The 12,561-nt window shown below is 36.3% G+C and overlaps 2 protein-coding genes across 2 annotated transcripts; one reads left to right on the top strand and one right to left on the bottom strand.

Annotated features, from left to right (window-relative positions):
- Window positions 1-1,960: 1,960 nt before the first annotated feature.
- On the top strand, window positions 1,961-2,914 carry LOC103269316 (olfactory receptor 51A4-like). Its single transcript, XM_008066893.1, has one exon. The coding sequence runs from the start codon at window positions 1,961-1,963 to the stop codon at window positions 2,912-2,914; it is 954 nt and encodes a 317-aa protein (XP_008065084.1).
- Window positions 2,915-8,067: 5,153 nt separating this feature from the next.
- On the bottom strand, window positions 8,068-9,009 carry LOC103269321 (olfactory receptor 51I1-like). Its single transcript, XM_008066897.1, has one exon. The coding sequence runs from the start codon at window positions 9,007-9,009 to the stop codon at window positions 8,068-8,070; it is 942 nt and encodes a 313-aa protein (XP_008065088.1).
- Window positions 9,010-12,561: the final 3,552 nt, after the last annotated feature.

The raw sequence follows: 12,561 nt of genomic DNA on the forward strand, positions 1-12,561 counted from the left end.
CAGTGTTTAATACAAAAGGAAAAATTAGTATGAAGGGGAGTGAGACATAATTCCCACCATTACACAATATATCCTTGTAGCAAACACACTCTTGTACCTTCTGATTCTAAATTAATTTTTAAAATAATGAGTAATGTGTGTAGGTATGAACTTATAATACATGTATGCATGTATGCTTTAAAAAGGTACATGGTGTATTGTGATGGATACGAAATTTATATTTCTAAGAGAGTTATTATTCTTAGTGTTGCAGGAAGCATTGTGTTGAGTGACTTAGTGTAGGTTGTGTTTGTGGTATGGTTGGATTCCCTAGTCTATGGTGCACAATGACTTTCTTCTTTTTATTATTATTTTTTTCTTTTGTTCAACATGAGTGATTCTGATATTCCACATGTCCAGCTAAAAAGCTTGTATAAAACTATTCTTGCCTTTCATATTCTAAGTCCCTGAGAGGTTGGCCTCTTTCTTCAGGGAACTGGATGCTACTGGTGGATCTCCTCCCCTAAAAAATACATGATTTGCAAAACTCTCTTTACTAGGTATATCATGAAAGAAAGCAGTAAGATACAGAAAACATTCAGTGTTGAAAATCTATGAATTGAAGACTGAGCAAACATAGGTCTACACATCAATAGATGGAAATATGCAAATTGTAATTCACCTGAGAACTACTTTTCAAAATATATTAGCACCTATAAAAATATTTTTTATTTAAATAATTTTAAAATGGAAGTTGCACTTTTAGATGAGAGCTATAAAAGAATAATCTCTTTTCCTTGTCCTCCCTGTCTCTCACCCTTTTCCTAATAAATAATCTTTCATGACTTTTTGTTCAAGTTTCCTCATTTTGGGGCTGCAGTTATATTTTAAAATGTTATGATTTTATGGAAGACGTTGTGTTTGGATTTCTTGCTATTTGAGAAAAAATATATAGCTTAGTTTTACTACCATTCTTTCTATTAATATCCCATATTCAAATGTAGCTGAGGCAGTATTTTCTGTTTCTGCATGGCAAATTGCAATTTAAAAAAAAAAACACGTAAATCTAAATGTATTTGACCAATAATAGACAATATTTCTTTGTACCTTATTTATAAGATAAAAATGTAATCTAACACCATTTCTTCTAGTCATGCCATTTTAAAGACATTTACCAAAAGAAATGTCCCCACATATTTTATTTATATTGTGAAATGGAGATATTTAAAATTTCTTCAGTAAATCATTTATTGATATTTGACACTATCTTAGAATCATCTGAGGAGTAACAGCAATATTCACTTGAATAAATTTATTGTTGCCTATTTTTTTCTTTGAAAAATAAGTACATCGTTAAAAAAGAAAATCTTAACAACCTAGAAATTCATTGTAAGAATGATTGAAATCTTATGAAGCTGAAAAAATGACCTGGTGCTTGTGTGGGTTTCTTAAATAGCATATATTTTATTTCTGCAGCTAGAAATACCAGAAAAACGTGTAAGTCTTCAGATGCCTGAATATTTATAGGTATGATGCTGATGTGGGAGAAAGTGTAGGACCTTCTTTTAGAGTTTCTCTAATGATTTAAAATGAAAGTAAATGAGAACATAATTAAATAATATAACCAAGAAAGATAGTGTTCTGAAAATAAAATGTTTTAGACATTTAGATACAAAATAAAATCATGACTTTGAAGTTCATTTTCACTTAGTCAATGATTGAGTGTCCTAGGCCAAAGTAATTCTACTAGCTCTTAGATTTTAATAGCAGTTATCCATAGCACTAACTCCAGAAAGTTATTCAATAGGTTTGAAAACCTTCTAAGAATGAGTTTCTTCATAAAAAATTACCTAGGATTAATGCTGCCCTATATGAGTTAGATGTGTTAGCTGTTTCTGTCTTAAATTTTATGCTTTTTTTTTTTTTCTCCCAGTAGGACCATTTGGAAGCTAATCTGGGTTGGATTTCAAGAAATATCCTCATGGGGCTTATAAACAGTAGCTGGTTTCAGCCACCTAGTCTTCTTCTAACAGGCATCCCTGGACTGGAGGCTGTACAAATATGGATCTCTATCCCGCTGTGTGTCATGTACCTCATCGCCCTCCTAGGAAACTGCACCATCCTCTTTGTCATCAAGTCCACCTCCAGCCTCCATGAGCCTCAGTACATCTTCCTGTCTATGCTGGCAGCTACGGATTTGGGTCTGTCTTTGTCAACTCTACCTACAGTACTCAATGTCTTTCTCCTGAATCACAGGGAGATCAGGTTCCACTCCTGCCTGACTCAGATGTTCTTCATCCATACCTTCTCCTGCCTGGTGTCAGCCATCCTGCTGGCCATGGCCTTTGACCGGTTTGTAGCTATTCGCAACCCGCTACACTACACGGTGGTTTTAACTCCGCCTAGGATTATCCAGACGGGGCTTACTGCTGTGATTAGGGGTGTGGCATTGATGGTGCCCTTGCCAATCCTGCTGAAGCGACTGCCCTTCTGCAAAGATGTTATTTTGTCCCATTGTTATTGCTACCACCCTGATGTGATGAAGCTGGCCTGTGGTTCTGTTAGAGTCAACATGATCTATGGGTTGTCCCTTGTCATCTGCTCCTTTGGAATTGACTTTATGTTTATTGTTGTTTCATACATCCTGATTCTGAAAACAGTTTTGGGTATTGCTTCAAAAGGTGGTCGGCTCAAGGCACTTAATACTTGTGTTTCCCACATCTTTACTGTCTTCATCTTTTATGTGCCTCTCATTGTGCTGACCTTAATTCATAGATTTGGTACTTTCACATCTCCTCTTCTCCATGTCACTATAGCTAATCTCTTCCTCTTCTTGACTCCTGTCCTTAACCCCTTGGTTTACAGTCTAAAAACCAAACAGATACGGTCAGCAGTACTTAAGGTTATCAAGAATAGGGCAAGTCTGATCAGGTAAGCAAATATGCCCTTAGTGAAAAAAATACTCTGACTCTCTCTTTTCCTTTCTTCTTCCTGCTTATTCATGGGGAATAAATATGTCATTGCTTCAAGGTATGGTTTTTTGAGAATTAAGTCTTTTTTTTTTTTTAATTTTTGTTTTCCAGGAAGATGATGGTATTTTGTTTATTGTCTTGATCTAATTCATTATTCACAGTGCTGCATGTTGGATCTTACTGAAAATTTTTTGAAGTCTCTCCCTATTCAAATATGTAAATTTGAATGATTAAATATTTTACAATTAGCTATAGAATAGAGGTCAACTTATTAAAATATTTTAGAAAGTTTTATGTTTTCTCATGTGTCTCCTACTTGCCAGCCTCAACTCCAACTACTCAAAGTCAGTTCTCCTCAGACCAGATGATTCAATATGTTTTCACACGTTATACCAGCCTTCATGTAACTTTAAGCTTTTACCAATTGCTTGGTGTCACCAATTTCAACACCAACTTTAGACAACACCTTTTGTATTTAAAATGTTTCTAATATTTTAGTAGAATTAACAGTTATCTTTTTCCCTCAGTGTACCCTTTAAATAATTTTAATACTCAAAGCACAATTTTAGTTGCCTCTTTATACCTACCTTCTCAATTAATTATGCATTGTTGCAGAAAGACACTGCTTTGCTTTATTCTGTATCCATGAGTAGCTATCTTACTATGTGGCAAAGAACATTTCCATTCTTTCCTTTCATAAGTGAATAAATGTTCATGGGCAAAGATAACTGCACTTGACATCGCCACTTGTCACCTATTATAATGACTACTGTCTAACAACTCTTTCCTTCTAAACAATCAGGCACCCTGTCTATTGTCTCTGCCAATGAATCTTCAGTATCTATCAAAATATCATTACTATTGTACATAAATGCATTATTAATTAATAAATGAATAAACTGATAAATACATCAACTAAGAGATATAATTGGTAATGTGTTGCCCTGGTAAAAGTGTGATTTTTGTGATTTTTTGCAGTGTCTTTGCTATAACGTGGGGTAATACCTTCCTTAGGAGGGGCTGTGGAAGGGCAGGAGGAGCACAGTGCAAGTGCCTCGAGACCAGCTGGCATAGACTGTGCAAGCCAGGACTTTAGAACTGTTTTCTCAAAGGTTGTGTGAGGCTCAGGACCTTGATTCCTGGGCATTCACTCCATTGTCTGGGGGAGGGGAGAGGCCTTTCTGTTGGGAGCCGGCCACGGAGGCCCACTGAGCGTTAAGGGATCAGGAAGGGCCATTGACCCCGCGACCACTAGGATGCACTCGGGAGCTATTGACCCCATTTCCTCCCCCTTTCTACTCAGCAATAACCAGATTAAGCTCCTGTGAGCTCAAGACATAAAAACTCTGAGACCGGGATGAACACAAGCTAACTTTAGAAGCTCATTGCTCCCATTCTTCCGCAAACTGCAATTCTGGCTTTCACCCAACTTATAATTCAAACTCATGTCACATCTAAGAGCTTTAGTATTGGTCACAGGCTTCTGAGTCATGATCTTAGGATTTATTGAAGGTGTAAATTGTAGAATATAGTTTTAGAAGACAGCCATTTTGTTGAAAGAATGCGGTTGGGTTACTTGCAGGTAGCCCACTGTGAATTTTGGACTGGGCCACATTTCAAACATTCCGGGATGGGCCACTTTCATTTGTAAAGTAAATACTTAAGCTTCTATAGAATTGTTTAACTTGGCATAAATCAATCAGCTTAGGATGAAAAAGGTTTATAGAATATGTCAGTCACGGATTAGGTTATTCTTTGTTATGGGATTTTAAGATTATCATATGAAAAGGGTTTAAAGGCAATCATTGATTAAGTTTTCATGGATTAAGGTTTTTGGTGGGTGGGAGACACCCCTCCCACATCTGACTTTGTGTATAAAAGACCAGTTGTAATTCCCAATAACACACATCTTCTGCTTCTGCACTAGACCGGAGTCCAGTCTCTTTCTCTCTCTCTCTCTCTCTCTCTCTCTCTCTCTTTCTCTCTTCTTCCCCCCAATTGCCAACACCATCTCCACCTTTGGGGTACCCTGAACCCGGCTGGACCTGGTCTCTGGCATCTTTCCTCCCACAAATAAAAGGATGTTGATTTTAGTGGCTGAAAGATGATTACACTGGGTTTGTTTATGTAAATGCCTACCACCCCAGAGTTAGATGATTCAACAATTGCATACCTACTGCTGGGGGTGCATTTAGGAACATCCTACTTGTTGCCTCTGTCTTTACCTCTAGACCTACAGATATGAACATGTGCGTGTTAATGTCATATTTGCTGTTTATTTTCACAAGTATGTCTACACACTGGTCATAATTTTAATAATAAATGATAATGCAATCAAAAAGTTATTTCAAATGTAATACAAAGCAAGTGAGAGACACCTTTTAAACCCCTTTTTTTTTTTGAGTTGGCGTTTCACTCTGTCACCCAGACAAGAGTGCAGTGGCACACTCCCAGCCACCACAGCCTTTACCTGCTTTACTCCAGCGATCCTTCCGCCTCAGCCTTCCAAGTAGCTGGAACTACAGGCGCGGGCTACCATGCCGGACTAATTTTTTTTTTATTTATTGTAGAGATGAGGTCTTGCCAAGTTGCCCGGGCAAGTCTCGAACCATTGGGGTCAGGCAATCCACTCACCTCAACTTCCCAAAGCGCTGGGATTACAGGCTGAGCCACCGAGCTCAGCAAAACACTTTGCTCTTAAAAGGAAGAAATTGACTTATTGAGTCCGGCTCAGTGGCTCAGCTTATAATTCTGCACTTTGGGAGGCCGAGGTGAGGGGATTGCCTGAGCCCACGGGTTTGAGACCCTCCTGCGCAACTTGGCAAGACCTCATCTCTACAATAAATCAAAAAATTAGCTTGGCGTGGTAGTGTGCACCTGTAGTTCCAGCTACTTGGAAGGCTGAGGCGGAAGGATCCCCGGAGCCCAGCAGGTCGAACTCCACTGCACTTCAGGAGCGGCCGCTACACTCCAGTCTGGGCGACAGAGTGAGACTCCAACTCAAAAAAAAAAAAAAAAAAGAAAGAAATTGACTTATTGAATTCTACCTTTGCTTTAAACTTTATTTATGTTCCTAAAGTATTATTTCTTGAAATAAATAAGATGAGTTTTATTAGCTTCATTTTAAATGTTAGGAGACAAAAGTTAAAAGTTACTAAATAATTTGTCACTGTCACCCGAATTAAAACTTGGACTCAGTATTAAAAACAACCACATACTAGAAATAATATTACATTAATTATAGTAAAATATGCTTTTTTGATTTTTGTTTGCTTGTTTTGCCCCATATGCAAACACATGGGTAACATCGGACCTCATTTATTTAGTTACTGATTATCACATTGACCTAATTTTGTTTTTCCTCATGTTCACTTAGATAAGACACACTATCAATCCCTTGATTTCAACAGGGAACATTTGTCTTATTCAAAGATGTAATATATTGACTATCCATTTATGTATACATGAGGCATACAATGTTCCCAGAAATAAGCTAGTAATAGAACTAGAATTTAAACTCACATGTGTACTGATTAAATGGTCATATTCTTTTTTAAAATTAACAAAACTAAATTGTATATATTTATGGTGTACAATTCGGTGCTTTGAAATAATTATACATTGTAGAATGGGCAAATCAAAGTAATTAATATATGTATTACATCATGTACTTTCTAATTATTTATAGTGAAAACACTTAAAATCTATACTTGTAGTGATTTTAAAATATATAATACACTGTTTTTAACTATAGTATCCATGATAGACAATAGATCTCTTGAACTTATTCCTCCTGCCTAACTGAAATTGTGCATCCTTTGATCAATTTATACCTACTGCCCTCTTCTACCAGTTCCTGGTAACCACCATACTACTCTATGCTTCTATGGGTTCACATTTTTTGGATTAACATATAAGTAGGATCATACAATATTTGTGTTCCTGTTTTCTAACTTATTTCTCTTAACACAATGTCCTCCAAGCTCATTAATGTGTTGAGAATTTCAAGATTTTTTTTTGAAGGCTGAGCAATAATTATGTATATATGTCACATTTTTGTACCTATTCATCTATTCAGGAACACTAGGGTTGAGACCATATCTTGGTTACTGTGAATAGTCTTACAATGAAAATAGCAGTGCAAATATATCTTCAGCATACTGATTTCTTTCAATTGGATATATATCCAGTAGTGAGATATCTGAGTGATATGATGCTTCTATTTTTAGTTTTTTGAAGAACTTCTATACTGTTTTTCCTAAGAGTTGTATTTATTTATATTTCTACCAACAATATGAATATAATGGGAATGAGTGTACACATTTTTCCACATCTTCACTAAAACTTCTTATCTTTTGCTTTTTTGATAGTAGTCATTCTGACAGGCAAGTGATTTTAATTTGTAAGGCATTGTGATTTTAATTTGTACTATACTGATCATTAGTGATGATTAGTAATATATCTGTTGACCATTTAGATGTTTTCTTTTAAGAAATATATATTTGGATCTTTGCCCATTTTAAAATCACAATTCTTTTTTCCTATTAAATTGAGTCCCTAATATGATTTTTATATAGAACCTATATTAAATGTACAGTTTGTAAATATTTTATCTCATTTTGTAGGCTATTTCACTCTGTTGATTTCTTCCTTAGTGAACCACAATTTTAAAATAAAATAGATGCAATGAAACATGGAAAAAAGTATAAAGATAGATAATGCGGGTGAGAGACTTGCTGAACTTTCTGAACTATTCACAAAGTTGTTGAATTACAACTTTCATTTTAAAAAATGAATAGATATAGATAATGGACAGATATATGTCTTATAGCAAAGAGTTATCAAGAATATTCTAGCCATGGATCTTTCATCTGTCTCAATTTTGTTCTCAAACTATCTCAAACCACATGTTAAGAAAAATGGCACAGCAAAGAAAATAATATGATTATAAAAGTGTATATCTTTATTCATAAAAACCATGATTTACATTTCATGTTCTAGTCACATCTATGTCTATCCTATATCAAAGATTACCACAATTACCACAATTCTTACATTTGTATGGAATTGATATTATTTTTTTCTCACCTAAACCACCATTAACTTATCTAATTCTTCAACTTCTCCAGATTGGAAAAGTTTTACTCATGGCAGCACGGATCTGCTTGGTCTTCAGACTGTACACAATTGGGTTGAGCATCGGAGGCATAAAGAGGTAAATATTTCCCAGGACTGCATGTGCTAATGGGGAACTTCTGTGACTGACTCTATGCATTATGGTTATTGCCAAATGAGGTCCATAGTAAATAAGGACAATAAAGATGTGAGACAAACAGGTGTTGAGTGCCTTCATCTGACCTTCTCTGGAAGCAATACCCAGTACTGCTTGGAATATCAGTGCATAAGAAATGACTATCAGCAGAAAGTCAGCCCCAAAAGAAAAGATTACCAAAACCAGTCCATATAAAATATTGATTTTTACTTGGCCACAAGCTAACTTCATGACATTTGGGTGGAGACAGTAGGAATAGGAGAGTGTTTGGCCCTTGCAGAAAGGCAGCCTCTTGAGCAGGATAGGCAATGGAGTCATGAGTGCTACACCTCTCAGCAAGGCTGCCATCCCCATTTTTATGACTCGTGAGTTAGTGAGTATGGTGGTATATTGCAGGGGGTGACTGATGGCCACAAAGCGGTCAAAAGCCATGGCCAACAGGATTCCTGAACCCATGGAAGAGAACGTGTGAATGAAGAAGAGTTGAGTGAGGCAACTATCAAATGCAATTTCATAGAGGCCAAGGATGAAGACCTTGAGCACAGAGAAGAGTGTTGAGATAGACAAGACAATATCAGCTCCAGCCAGCATGGACAAGAAATAGTACTGAGGCTCCTGTAAACTATGCTCATTCTTCACCAAGTATATCACTGTACAGTTCCCTGCCATTGTAGTGATGTACATCAGGCTCAGAAGTGGTCCCAGCCATAGGCGGGCTCCTACCAGACCTCGGAGGCCAGTGAGGGTGAAGACAGAAGGTTGAAATGTAATATTAAACACTGACATGGAAAACTGTGAGAAGCTCTGCTTATAACAATCTCCCAGACATAGATCCTAAGGAGGAAGAAAAAAAGGAATATCAAATGTAGGCAACTACTCATTTGGCAAAATACTTCCAATAAGTGCTAAAGGCTAAAAATTAGGAACTTATCAAGAAAAAAATGACATTACTCATTCTCATGCCTAGAAATAAAATTTATTTTTTTCTTCTGAAATTTGGTGGGATCAGGAAATCCCTTTATTAGGAATTTCTAAAAATGACAACTTGAACTCTAAGAGGAAAAGAACTTAAAGCCTGAGGTGAAAATGATTACTGTACTTTGTATCAAGTATATTCTTCAAAAGTCAAGTTCTAAATCCTAGAATGAGAATTATACAATAGTAAAAGCAAGTAGCTCTGGTTAAAACATATAGTCGTCCTAAGACTCTCTTCAGAAAAAAAAAAAACACAGAATAAATGATCTTGGAAAGCAGGCTAATTCATGTAGATGAATTGTTGGTCATTGTAAGGGAGATGTTCTGAACTGGAAACAGACATTTAATATAATTCTCTCTGTGTGCCTGTCTCTCTCTATATATATCTCTCTCTGTCTCTGTCACTCTCTGTCTCTGTCTCTCTCTCTCTCTCTCTCTCCGTGTGTGTGTGTGTGTGTGTGTGTGTGTGTGTGTGTGTGTGTGTCTTTCAGAAGGGGACACTTCCTTTTTTTTTGAGTCAGATTCTCACTCTGTCGCCCAGGGTGGAGGGCAGTGGCACACTCGTGGTCACCACAGCCTCCACCTGCTGGGATCAGGCTATCCTTCTGCCTCAGCCTTCCAAGTAGCTGGAACTACAGAGGCACCTCACCATGCCCAGCTAATTTTTAAAAAAATTTATTATAGAGACAAGGTCTTGCCAAGTTGCCCAGGCTGGTCTCGAACCCATGGGTTCAGGCAATCCTCTTGCTTGTGCCCTCCAAAGTGCTGGGATCACAGATGGGAGCAACCACGCCCAGCACTTTCTTTTTTTAAAAAAATTTTATTATAGAGATGTGGAATACAAGTCAGGATCAACTATGCTAGTAGACTGGGGAGTTTTCAGCGACTGTTCATCCCTCCCTTGTGTTAAAGTGATTGCTGTTCAGGTCCCACTAATGTGTGAGAACATGTGATATTCAGTTCTTTGTTACTGTGATAGATCTCTAAGTATGATGGTTTCCATTTCCATTCAATTTGTTGCAAAGTCCATGATTTTGTTCTTCTTTATAGTTGCGTGATATTGTATCGTGTATATGTACCACATTTTCTTTATCCAGTCCACTTATGGCTGAATAATTGACAATAGCAAAAACATGGAACCAACCCTGCTGCCCTGTTGAAAGTAGACTGGAGAAGGAAACACTTTCAATCCAAGTCAACACATCTAATTGTCACTGCCAAGTGTATTCCTATTTCAAACTAAAACGATAGCCTTACTGTTATTTAAGATAATCATCTCTTCCTCATTTCAGACAATGCTAAAATATTACCCCTTTGATCATTTCGTATTTTTTTATAAATTCAACTTCTCTGTCAACTGATTCCTCACATCTGTGATATAAAATGCTCAAATTATAGTCATGTTAATAAATGAACCAGTCCCCAATCCAAATGCATTTTGATTCTCCAATTCATATATGGTACTCTTACAATTATATATATGTGCTTATCTATATTTAGAGAAAATTTTACATGTATGATATACAATAAAAACATTATTATATTTATATATTAAATTATAGATAAAAGTTAATATCCGTATACACGTGTAAATATATAATCACTTCAAATGTTCCCTTTATCCTCCATATTTTTTTCCTGTTACTGTGATGATATATTTTTCAAACAGGCTCATACTTTTAGTAAAAAGGAGTAGTTACAATTATTTACAAAATAAGAATAAATTCTTATCTGGGCAAACTCTTATTTGGCAAACCAAGAAGTATGATCATCTAGCTATAAGGTTTATGTGATTCAATGTTATAATTAATGTTTTTGAGCTTTGGCAGTATTAGACCATGCCTTACTTTATTTTACATTAGCTCGTGGGTGTGCAGATGACACAAAAATCATAGCACCAGCGTCTGCTTCTGGTCAGGAACTCTGGAAGCTCTCAATCATGATAGAAATGGAAAAGGAAAGGGGAGGAGGCATGTCACACAGAGAGAGAGGGAGAGAGAAGTGGGAGGTTCCATGATTTTTTTTAAACCAGCGCTTGTGTGAACTAATAGAGGGAGAACACACTATTACGAAGAAAGTTTCAGGCTATACATGAGGGATCCTCTTCTTCACCCAAACTTCTCCCACTAGGCCCCATCTGCCACTCTGTGTATCACATTTCAGCATGAAATTTTGGAGGGAACAAATATCTAGATTATTTCAAATTATCTCAATTATTTTGTTTATGGAAAACTATCTTTCCTGACAACCATAAATTTAAACTTTCTTAATTATTCTCTTATATTAATAAATAGTTATTAAATATCTTTTAAATTTTATTACTCTTTATACATTAATATATATTAGCATTATGATGCTTTCCATTTCTGTTTTTCATAATATATTCCATTTTTTCTTTTCATTTTATTTAGTTTTAAATGTATATTGTCTTTCCTGTTCTCTAATCTTAAATTAATGTTCCTCAAATTTTGCATTTTCTTTTTTTAAAATTAATTAATTATTTTTGACTATAAAGATGTGGGGTGCAATTCAAGATTAGGTATACAAACATTGATTATGCAGGTACCCTTATTAATGAAGTATGTCCCTCCCTCCCCTAGCAGTTTCCCTCAACTATCAATCTCACCCCACATCCCCTGAAAGTTCCCCACTACTGCCAATCTTTTTCTTATAGTATTATAATTGTTCAAGGTCCACTTATAAGTGAGAACATATGATACTCTGTTCTTTGTTTCTGTGATAGATCACTGAGTATGATAGGCTCTAAATCCATCCAAGTTGCTGCAAAGTCTATATGTTTGTCCCTCTTTAAGGCTGCATCGTATTCCATTGTGTATATGTACCACTTTTTTTTATTCAGTCCAGCTTTGATGGGCAATATGGTTGGTTCCATGTTTTTGCTATTTGGAACAGAGCTGCAACAAACATACATGTGCAGGCATCTTCTTTGTAGAATGATTTGAGTTCCTCCAGGTATATTCCCAATAGAGGAATTGCTGGGTCATATGGCAGGTCAATTTCTATTTCTTCCATAAATCACTACACTGTCTTCCAAAGAGATTGCACTAGTTTGCATTCCCAACAGCAGTGCAGAAGCGTTTCTTTTTCTCCACATCCTCACCTGCATCTGTTGCTGTTTGTTTTATAAATGATGGTGTTTCTTATTGGGGTTAGGTGGTAGCTCAATGTAGTTTTGATTGGCATTTCTCTGATGAGTGAAGTTGAGCACTTTTTCATGTGTCTGTTGGCTGCCCATGTATCTTCTTTTGAGAAGTGTCTATTCATGTATTTTGCCCACTTTTTAAGGGGACTATTTGGTTTTTTTCCTTTTGGTGCATTTAAGTTCCTTGTAGCTCCTAGATG

Source organism: Carlito syrichta, unplaced genomic scaffold, assembly GCF_000164805.1.
Source record: "Carlito syrichta isolate Samal-C Ts95f unplaced genomic scaffold, Tarsius_syrichta-2.0.1 Scaffold309193, whole genome shotgun sequence".
NCBI lineage: Eukaryota > Metazoa > Chordata > Mammalia > Primates > Tarsiidae > Carlito > Carlito syrichta.